At 55.1% G+C, this 10,714-nt stretch overlaps 4 protein-coding genes across 4 annotated transcripts; 2 read left to right on the plus strand and 2 right to left on the minus strand.

Moving 5' to 3' along the window:
• Nucleotides 1–13: 13 nt before the first annotated feature.
• ATEG_02145 (hydroxymethylglutaryl-CoA reductase) lies at nucleotides 14–1,423 on the plus strand (the record flags this gene model as incomplete). Its single annotated transcript, XM_001211323.1, has 2 exons — nucleotides 14–1,095; nucleotides 1,153–1,423. The coding sequence occupies 2 exons, from the start codon at nucleotides 14–16 to the stop codon at nucleotides 1,421–1,423; spliced, it is 1,353 nt and encodes a 450-aa protein (XP_001211323.1).
• A 1,161-nt stretch (nucleotides 1,424–2,584) lies between these two features.
• Nucleotides 2,585–3,737, minus strand: ATEG_02146 (aquaporin; the record flags this gene model as incomplete). Its single annotated transcript, XM_001211324.1, has 3 exons — nucleotides 2,585–2,991; nucleotides 3,038–3,338; nucleotides 3,411–3,737. 3 exons carry the CDS (start codon nucleotides 3,735–3,737, stop codon nucleotides 2,585–2,587), a joined length of 1,035 nt encoding a protein of 344 aa, XP_001211324.1.
• Nucleotides 3,738–5,232: 1,495 nt separating this feature from the next.
• Nucleotides 5,233–6,480, plus strand: fhpA (flavohemoprotein; the record flags this gene model as incomplete). Its single annotated transcript, XM_001211325.1, has 1 exon — nucleotides 5,233–6,480. The coding sequence occupies one exon, from the start codon at nucleotides 5,233–5,235 to the stop codon at nucleotides 6,478–6,480; it is 1,248 nt and encodes a 415-aa protein (XP_001211325.1).
• Nucleotides 6,481–6,664: 184 nt separating this feature from the next.
• On the minus strand, nucleotides 6,665–7,840 carry ATEG_02148 (uncharacterized protein; the record flags this gene model as incomplete). The annotated part of the gene is made up of 2 exons (XM_001211326.1): nucleotides 6,665–7,115; nucleotides 7,167–7,840. 2 exons carry the CDS (start codon nucleotides 7,838–7,840, stop codon nucleotides 6,665–6,667), a joined length of 1,125 nt encoding a protein of 374 aa, XP_001211326.1.
• Nucleotides 7,841–10,714: the final 2,874 nt, after the last annotated feature.

Here is a 10,714-nt window from a genome sequence, read left to right on the forward strand (position 1 = left end):
AAATACATCTACCATGACGCTATCAACCGAAAACCACACCCCTTTCAATCAAGTCCATCCAAATGGGAGTCAACAAGAGGCAACGACTGAGAACACCTCCATTCCAACTCAACAGGAGGCCCGCATCCTGAAATCGGTTAGCGACCTCTGTGCTGGGAAACTCAAGTTCAAGGATCTCGATAAAGAAATCAAGAACCCTTTCGATGCGGTCCTGATTCGACGTGCCTTTCTACTGGTGCAGTGTCAGGGGATGAACGTAAGAGATACATTTTCCAGTGACCTGCCGTTTGAGAATTACGACTATAGCGATGTTATGGAAACATGCTGCGAGAATGCTTTCGGGTATATTCCGGTCCCGGTTGGACTGGCCGGCCAGTTAAATGTGGACGAAACGACAGTCTATCTGCCACTCGCAACAACAGAAGGTGCACTGGTCGCTAGCGTTTCCCGTGGATGCAAAGCCATCAACATGTCGGGAGGTGCAACCACTGCCATTACCTCGGATGCGATGACACGGGCCCCATGCTTAAGACTGCCTTCCCTTTCTCGAGCAGTCGAAGCCAAGAGGTGGATAGAGTCTTCAGAAGGCTTCAAAGCTCTTCAAGACACCTTTCGCCAATCGAGCAATCACTGCAGGCTGATCGGTGTCTCTGTCCACGTCGTCGGCAACCATATATATCCAAGATTCCAGGCCAGCACAGGCGATGCAATGGGGATGAATATGATTACGCATTCCATCAGGAACTCCATCTCCATGATGCAAAACAGATTCAACGATCTCGAAATTATATCTCTATCAGGGAATCTATGCGCGGACAAAAAACCCGCCGCCGTGAATTGGGTTGAAGGACGCGGGAAAGGTGTCATCGCTCAATGCCGACTATCTTCGGCAACGATGTCAAATCTACTCAAGACCGACGCAAAACAGCTGGCTGGTCTAAACACCATGAAGAACCATGTTGGGAGCGCCATGGCCGGTGCTTCGGGTGGCTTCAATGCTCAAGCCAGCAATATTGTGACGGCGATGTATCTTGCCACCGGGCAAGATGTTGCACAGAATGTAGAGAGCAGCCAATGTATTACAACAATGGAAGAGTGAGTTGTATCATTCCTTCCGAGATACTAGCTTTATTTTGCCTAACCGGGGAGTAGGGCTGGAGATGACTTAGTCGTATCGGTGACTATGCCGAGCTTAGAAGTTGGCACGGTGGGTGGAGGCACTCAACTGAAACCCCAGGCGGCCATGTTGGATTTGCTCGGTGTGCGAGGCCCGAACGATGAGGCCCCTGGAGGCAATGCACAGCAGCTGGCAAGAATCATTGCCACGGCTGTTTTGGCTGGGGAGATTAGTCTATGCTCTGCATTGGCATCGGACGACTTGGTAAGAAGTCATCTAGCACTGAATCGGAAAGGGCCTTCGTAGTGAGGAGTGAAGAAACATTGAAACAAGGTATGAACGCAGGAAATTATTTTGCAGTATCATGCTTCTTTTATATGTTATCATGAAGTTTTGCTTAACTGGGTGGTTCATTATCCCGTGTGCTTAGTACTGTTGAATTTGGTATTGAAGGAGTACAATTTCAGTCCACGCAATGACAACTGCCTCCCCTTGAACGATAATCTCACCTTCCGTCTCACGCATGCGTGGCTGATCGGTCTGTGATACCAAACTCTCCTTACAACTCACTAGATCTGTGGGAAGTGTACCGAGATGCCCGTTATGTTGAATCAGAGGAAGATCGAAAGATGGTCGGGCTGGGACCGAATCCCAGGTGGCCTCGCGGAGGTTATCGCGGCAGGGAGAGAGGAAGACCAGTGCCGTAGTCTTAGTATGAATGTAACTAAACCATCCTTTTGTCTAAATTGCCCAGTAGTCCCGTTATACCGTTCGACATACCCAGGCCTTGGCCTGAACCTCACCAACTCATGCGGGGGTCCGGAGCTCAAAATGACAGTGAGACACTTCCTTTTTCTCAATCGGCCGACTGTATTGTTTTCCGGAGGAGTATCAACGCGGCGAGAGCTTTGCTCCGGTAACCGACTCAACTTCGATGACAACTAGGTCTGGGCTGTATAGACGCTGGGTCTAGCGATGTATGATGCGTCGTTATGAAGCCCGGCATCCTATTCGAGTAGGTCGTTCTTTTCCTCTTCGGCATGAACCGTGGATTTGTACGCCACAGGCACAGATCGCAGGAACCTACACCTAATCCGGCCGAAGCACGCGTCATTAAATGTGAACACTCTTTCAAGCCCGGGAATGCCGCTGGGAAAGTACGATCCGTGATCAAAGACATTAGATTACAGTATTCCGGTTTAATAAAGCATCATTAGGCTGATCAATGTATGCCTGAAGACCATCCACTGTTCGCGCATAGTGGCTCATTGGCCGAGAAGCCTATCGCCATAAAATATATTCTGGTATCGTAATGTGGCGGAACGCTGGAAAATCGTGCAACTTTCATATTGCAGAAGGCATGTCCAATGTCCGGTTCGCGATATACCCGTCCTAGCTGCAGGACTGACCTGAAACACCCCCCAAGAGATCCCAATGCCTTCCAAGCCTAGCGTGCCAGATTGAAAGTTACACTTCGTTTTGCGCAGAAGCATTGTACGCCGGATGCTGTTGAGCCGGCGCAGCCGAGGCCTCAGCCTCAGCTTGCGTACCATTTGTGCCGTTGGGGTTGCGCCGCGGCACGCCAGGAGATGGGGGATGGTCGAGGGTGGTGGATTCGGAGAACTGCGCCGAGGGGCGATGCATGGAGTCCCACGAGCCGGATCCCATTTTGACCTCCCACTCGTTAAAGTCCTGGCCCGGGTTGACGGTGTGGTACTCGAAGAGCGACAGCAGGCCGAAGAAGCCGCAGGCCAGCAGCGAGCCCAGCAGCGGGCCCACCCAGTAGATCCAGTGGTAGCCCGGGAAGCTGCGGTTGATCACGTCGGGGCCCAGGGAGCGGGCTGGGTTGAGCGAGCCGCCCGTGTAGTAGTCGCCTGCGAAGGTTAGTGGTGAACGGTGTCTGGGGAGCGATGGGCGTACCAATCATTTCGGTTACGAAGAATACCAGGCCGATGCCGACGGGGGCGAGGAAGGTCGACTTGTGCTTGACGACGGCCAGCATGATAACGACAAAGACTAGCTGGGCCGTGAGGAAGACCTCGATGAAGAGGCCCTGCGAGATGGAGGCGCCGCCGCCCAGACGGGTTGCGACGTTCAGGGGGCCGGGGAACAGGGCGCTGACCACACCGGCTGAGGCGATGCCTGCCACGAGCTGGGCTGCGAAGACGAGGACTCCACGGATGGGGGACAGGCCGCCGACTAGGCAGAGAGCCAATGTGACCTATCAATGAATAGGAGTCAGTATAAGTCATTGGTGTGCTGTATATCGTTCCGGTTCACTTCAACCACGTACCGCAGGATTGAACAGTCCACCAGTCACACGATAAAACGCCCAAACGTTGACCATGAGGGAGAAACCGAACGACAGAGACGAGTACAGCAGGTTCATGGTGTTGGGCGGCGCGCCATCGACCGGCTTGGGGGTGTTGGCGACCTGGGTACCGGCAAACGAGAAGAACAAGAAGAGAAAGGTGCCGACGAACTCGCCAATCACTGCAATCATGTTATTGCGCAAAGTATCCTGCAGATGCAGCATGGGCAGCTGGCGTCGCGTGGAGTTGTACACCGGCGCAGAGCCCGGCTCCTGCTTGCGTTGCAACCAGCTCGGCTTGGACACCATGATTCAGGAATGGGAGATTGTTCAGTTTCAAACGGCCCTGGACGCGGACAAAGAGACAATGCATGAGAATCTCGGGCCATAATTGCCTGGTCGCGGCTCTTATAGCAATGCCGGCGGTGGTACAGGGCGTTCACCATCCACGTCATGACTCTTGCATAATGGTGCTAGAGGCGTCGAAGTTTGGGAAGCCGAACGCTCCGGCGCAATGGTAGAGGATTCCACCGGTCTAGGGATAGTCCCCTCTGGGAGAATCCCGGAGATCCTTTCTCGGGCGTGAGTCCCATGGGTCGGGATGGGCACAGTAGTATGAGGGCGACGCGGTCCCTCTGTTCGAGCGATGTCCATCGATGGGCGAGAGTCGCCCAGATCTGGATCCAGATCTCATCTGTGAGGTGTATCTGACCTTGGTCTTTTGGACTCAATGGTTGCATAGTGCATGTGAAGGATGAGATCGCGGAATGTCCTTGATTTCGGAGTATACAAGTTGTCTTGACCATGATAACTCAGTTGCGATGGGACTTCGGCGACACCGCTACCACAAACCAATGGTATAAGGTCGATTGATGTGAACCAGAGTATTCTCACCTTCAACAAATCCAACTTCGGTCCATATCCGAATCCACCATGACCGTGACAGTCAGTGACAGTCAGTGACAGTCAGTGACAGTGACAAAGGCTGATGGCGGATGACTCAGCAGGTCGTGACCTCATGGACCCTAAAAGCCCTAAAATGCTGACGACGAGACAAGAAGTTGTCATAACTCTGCTCATCCTTCGAGGCACTCCTACGGAGTAAATTCCATTATGCGGGGGATTGACTAACACGGTCAGTCCTGTTTCCAACTGCTCGACTGCTGCCATTCCCATTACTCAATCGCTACTCGATGGGGCCACGGTCTGGCGCTGCCCGTTCCTAAACATCCCGCATCTTCGGGTTTTGGTCGGACTTCGGTGGGCTGATTAAGCCACCGAGACCCGGTCCACTCTGCTGTCGGTGTTCTCTGCTGCTCTGGTTGTCTGGGGTTATCTTGCCTGGAGGTCTACCCCTCCTGTTCCTGGCTGGTGTGGTACAGACGACTCCATATCAAGCACCTCCTACTCGTCGTCGATAAGACATCAGAATAAGGATTGGAGGTTCGCGAGCCGCATGAGAAGATCAACCCCAAGGTCTTGATAGAGTCGAGGCGGCTGGTCTCTCCGACCAATAATGGGGGGCAGATTGGGAATGTCTGGCCAACGCCCGGTTGTGTCCAGACTCCGCGGAGATGCCATACAGAGATAGAAAAAAATATTCACCAACGCCTTCTATCGGATGTTCAATGCCGTTCGCTTGGGGCAGAGAGCGAGAAAAAATTATAACATGCCACGTTCCGTCCCTGAGCCAGGTCGGGCATATAAATACCATGACGTGGGACTTGATGTGAACCCAGTGCATCTATAAACATCCTCCATCAACTCCTTCATACATACAGATAGACAGACTCATAGACTCATCATGTCTCTCTCTCCCGAGCAAGTCCAGATCATCAAGGCCACCGTGCCCGTGCTCGCGGAGCATGGCACCACCATCACCACCGTCTTCTACAAGAACATGCTCGCGGCGCATCCCGAGCTGAACACCGTCTTCAACACGTCCAACCAGGTCAACGGCCACCAGCCACGTTCCCTGGCCGGCGCGCTGTACGCCTACGCCTCCAACATTGACAACCTGGGGGCCCTCGGTCCGGCCGTGGAGCTGATCTGCAACAAGCACGCCTCGCTCTACATCCAGCCCGAGCAGTACAAGATCGTCGGCAAGTTCCTGCTCGAGGCCATGGGCGAGGTGCTGGGCGACGCCCTCACCCCGGAGATCCACGATGCCTGGGCCACCGCCTACTGGATGCTGGCCAACCTGATGATCCAGCGCGAGGCCGACCTGTACAAGCAGGCCGACGGCTGGACCGACTTCCGCGACTTCCGCGTCACCAAGAAGACCGTCGAGTCGTCCGAGATCACGTCCTTCTACCTCGCGCCCGTCGACGGCAAGCCGCTGCCCACCTTCCAGCCGGGCCAGTACATCTCCGTGCAGGTGTTCGTGCCGGGCCTGAACTACCCGCAGACGCGCCAGTACTCGCTCAGCGACGCCCCCCGGCCCGACTACTACCGCATCAGCGTCCGCAAAGAACCCGGCCTGAACCCGGCCGAGCCCGGTGCCAAAGCTCACCCGGGCTACGTCTCCAACATCCTGCATGACACCATCAACGAGGGCGACCAGATCAAGGTGTCGCATCCGTTCGGCGACTTCTACAACAAGGAGCCCGAGAGCCCGCGCCCGGTCGTGCTGCTCGCCGCGGGCGTCGGCCTCACGCCGCTCCTGTCCATCCTCAACACCATCGTGTCCACGCCGTCGGCTGCGGGCGAGCGCAAGATCCACTTTGTGCATGGCGCGCGCACGGCCGGCGCGCGCGCGTTCAAGGACCACGTCCTGTCGCTGAAGGAGAAGATCCCCGGCCTGCAGGCCACCTACTTCACGAGCCACCCCGGCGCCGAAGAGAAGCAGGGCGAGGACTACGATTTCGCCGGTCGCATCGACCTCGCCAAGCTGGCGGACAAGGATCTGTTCCTCGATGAGCCCTCCGCTGAGTATTATGTGTGTGGTCCGGAGGGTTTTATGACGGACATCCGCGCGGCGCTGGTCGCCAGGGGGGTGAGCGCGGACCGCATCAAGATGGAACTGTTTGGCACTGGTGGTGTGCCTGCCTAATGCTTAATGCGTGGTGTTTCGGTTTAGAATGCGTTGATGTTTAATCTCCTCTCATGAATTACGATGACTCATGATATTACTGTGAATAGCTCATGATTATATCATATATATTGTTACATTCTCTATCGGACGCGCGATCGCTATATCCATCAGCGCAATGTGTATACATACATGTATAGATACATCACACATCATACGCCAGAATGTACCTCCCATCCTCATACTCCGTCACCGTATACCACTCCTTGCTAACCTCATTATAGCTCAAATCCTCATTCCCCGCCATAAACCACCCCTCGTGGAACTTGGACCCGCTGCCAGGCTTCCAGGTAAACAAATCTCCGGTCTTGGGCACGTTGCCATTACTCCGCGACACGTAGAACTGGCCGTTGTACGAGAAGCCGCCCTGCACGCGCTCAAAGTCGACGCAGTACGCAAACGTCGCCGCGCACACGCCGTCCGCGTCCGTCTTCAGCCTGCCCGTCGCGCTGTCGACCGGGTACTTGGTGAAGCGGACGGGGTCGGCGGCGGCGTCGCGCACGAACTCGCCGACCAGCAGGGTGTTGTCGCTGCGGTCGAGCGAGATCCACGAGAAGCGGAATTCAGAGTCGGAGCCGGGGATCCATTTGTAGGTTCTGCTCCTTAGCAACACTGCATGTCAACCTAAGCACAGAAGGTGGACTCACCGGATTTGAGGAAGCACGTAGCGATACCCAGCGGCGGAATACGACCCGTCGCTGGCCTTGCCCACGCCGTCGGCAATCGCATCCATCTCCCAGAGATTGCCCATGTCGAAGACGCGGATGCCGCCCGTCGTGTCGACGACATACAAGAAGCTGCCGTACCAGGCGATGCCGCCGGCGTGCACATCCACGGACGTAAAGTCATCATCGGCGCTAGGCTCCACCAGAAACACATGCCGATAGCTCTTCTTCTCGCGGTCGACGAAGCTGACGCGCACGTTCTTGTCGTCCGCATCGTGCCAGCTGACCAGCCACACGTCGCGATCCTCCCATTTCCCCGACGCGTCCGCGTCCCACGACCCCGAGACGCCCTGCGGCACCCACTTGGCCGTCGCGAAGTCGCCGTCGTTCCAGGCCCAGGCTTCCTTGGGGTCGCCGTTGCCGACGGGCGGCGAGCCGGCGGAGAGAGCACGGTTGGCCGAGTCGAGGACCTGCGCGACGGAGACGTTCTTGCCGGCTGAGGTGAAGATCTCGGCCAGGGGGGCGAAGTGCGCGATGTCGGCGGACTCTTGCAGGGTGAAGTCTGAGCCGGATAGGGGGCCGTTTTTGGAGCAGAGACGCGGGTCTGCTGCTTGGGTGAGGCCGAGCAGGGGGAGGAGGAGCAGAAGAGAATGCATTTTCTGGTTGGTGTTGCGTGAGGATTGTAGGTTGGAGTCATCACGGAGGTATGTGCAGGTTTATATAGAGCATCTGATACGGACCCGATCGGCGCGATACGAAGATCGTCGCGAGCGAGATTATACACTGCAGTCGAAGATATCTGTTTCCTGAATAAGAGACAGAATGCGAGCATACGGGATGGTTCATGGTGGATTTGGCCCCTTGGTCGTATTGTACAATCCGAAGCAGTAACGAGTGCCGCCAAGATGTGACGATCGCACTCGTATTCCAAAAATAAGACATCTCGGTGGTTTCTAGCCGGAGAATACGAGGATATGTTAGTCTTGCTAAACGATGATCAGGAGGCTCTAAGCCTGGTATTGTTGATGGAGTTGGCGAGGAGCTAAGATACAGGATCATCCTCAACGAGCTGTCGCGTGTCAGGTTGCTCTGTAGATGAGAAGATGATATGATTCTTTGCTTCGAGTGTAATTTCTGATTTCATGTATAGACTACTTACCGTGCTAGAAGAGACAACATTGTACTCCATCGAGTCGCTGCCTTTTCCCTATTAAAACGTCTTCTTATACAATGGCCAACTCAACGCATCGACGCCGCCCGCACAACGACACCAGCACATTATCTACTCCTCACTCGCATTGCTGTCGCCCTGGCACGGACCATCGCCCATATGATGTAGCCAAGCCTAGTGCGACCGGTAGCTTCAACTGCACCGTCCATGAGGCCTCTTCGAGTCGTATCCGACCCAGCCCTCAGTCCACCTGTAGACGAACCGCGTGCGCTGTTGTCCGGACCGAGGGGGATGGTTCTGGACGTACGGATGCGTGAGATCTTGGAGGATATGTAATGCTGCCTCAGGGGAAGGGCGTTGACATGGGTGACAGCGTAGAGGCTATGAGACGGTGATAGACGTTGGCCGGGATGACAAGTGACTGAGGTGTAGGAGGCATCAATGCAAGTACGTGTCAGTCAACGGGTATAATCTCATCCGCTGTCAGGCACTGTCAGGGACTGGAACGGCGTCTGGCATCGTGCATCCGGCATTAGCCTGCCGAAATCTAGCCACGGCCATCCATCTCGACCTTGGATCTGGGGAAGCAGCGTCCCGCGGTGGTCAGAGCTTGACGTGGGTCTTCTCACGCCTATGTCATCGATAGCGATATCTGCAGCAGGAGTCGAGGGTAGTGGTCGTGCAGCCGGGATGAGGCCGGCATCGATGTTCGATCCTGATGGGCCACAAGTATCAAGCCATCAATCAACGTCGTCGTCACGGCCTGCTTCTACAGATGCAGCCACACGGTCGGGACGGCTGGGCTCATCACGTCGGAGAATTATGCACGTCATCGGCGTAGGCATTGTACGGCGTAGGCATTGTACGATGGATAAGGGATGTAACAGGTCAAGGCAGTTGAGAGTGAGCAGACCCGGCGTGGCCATAGCCGATAGGGCTGATTGATGACCTGTGGCTAGACCTGTTCATTCGGGCGAGTCAGTAGTGGATGGTGAGATGACCCTGACGTCGATTCGATCCGTTTTCGAAGCCGTTATCTTCCGTGCATGGCAAGTGCTGCCACATAGTTACGTGCCGTCATGGGACATACCGCACGATATCGGGTAGTCCCGCGATCTTTGCTGTCTGCTGGGAGCTGCTGAAGAAGCCAGATATCCAGATCCGGGTCACACCACTGGGACAGTTGCAGAAACCCTGGGAATCCGACCTCCGGGCCGGGCAGAGGTTATCCTCAGGGGTGGGCTTGCGGCGGCCAGTCAACGGGGATGTATTACTAGTGAAACGGTCGTCCGGCAGCAAGTTGCTTCCGATTGCCTGTCCTACATGTCTTTTAGTTACTGTCTATAGTTGACATCGGTGAGTTCCGATGGTCGTCTGCAACTTCAAAAAAAATCACCAGTTCGGTCACGAGGCAGCACTTCCTCTATCTCAATGGACTGGATACTGGAAGAAAATTCTGTACACCTAGCTTGCGAAATCTGCTCAGATCCACTACGGCACAACGACCCGCAAGTGGTCTGTGTGTGAATCACTCAGCTTGCGCGAGTTGCATAGTACTGTACTAACTAGTCCAGACTGCGTAGAAGGCGACGCTGGAGGCGAAAAGAATACGACTGATAGTCCTGGCTGGATGGAAGTACGTATATGCAGAGATGTGAAGATGATATTGTATATTCTAAATTGTAAATATTGTAGAGAGCATAGACACCGCATACTACACTCTAGACTCATGACATGTATCTGAAGTATCTGAAAATGCTGAATACCTACCTCAGTGCAAGACGAAAGCAGTAGATTCTGTCTGCCGGATGCGTCCCAAACAGGCAACACCTTCGCCATCCCCCTGGGCCTGGAGGAAAAAGTCATATCCGTCAGACTACTCTCGCCCTCTGCCAGCTTACTCTTACTACTTCCGGCCGGGAGCCTTGTCGGACCCGAGTCTCGGCCGGACCACTTGGCATTTTTCATCGTTGCGTCTAGCTCCTCTTGCCCGCTGTTGCTGCTGCTGCTCCTGCTGCGCTACTGCTGCTCAACGGTTGCGCATGGCACATCGATCCAGCCCGATGCTCCACCGATCCCGTCCGTCCTGTCACTCTCCTAGACGCCTCTGATCTCGTCTTCTGACTGGATCCAGGCGGTTTGACGTCGGACCCGGCCGAGGCTGGATGCGAGCGATCCGGCTGGGGTGATCTCGGTTACCCTGCACCGGCGCAATGTTTGCTTGCCAGGCTATGTCTCGTCTGGTCGCGATGCTGGTCAATGGGCGATGGGCTAGACATGTTCCCAGCTAGTGGCCGCCATAATCTATTTTGATATTGAGCCATTACATCATTTCTCGGCTGGCGGACTCGGCCTCGCT

The sequence above is a fragment of the Aspergillus terreus genome, genomic scaffold (genome assembly GCF_000149615.1).
Source record: "Aspergillus terreus NIH2624 scaffold_3 genomic scaffold, whole genome shotgun sequence".
In the NCBI taxonomy this organism is placed as follows: domain Eukaryota; kingdom Fungi; phylum Ascomycota; class Eurotiomycetes; order Eurotiales; family Aspergillaceae; genus Aspergillus; species Aspergillus terreus.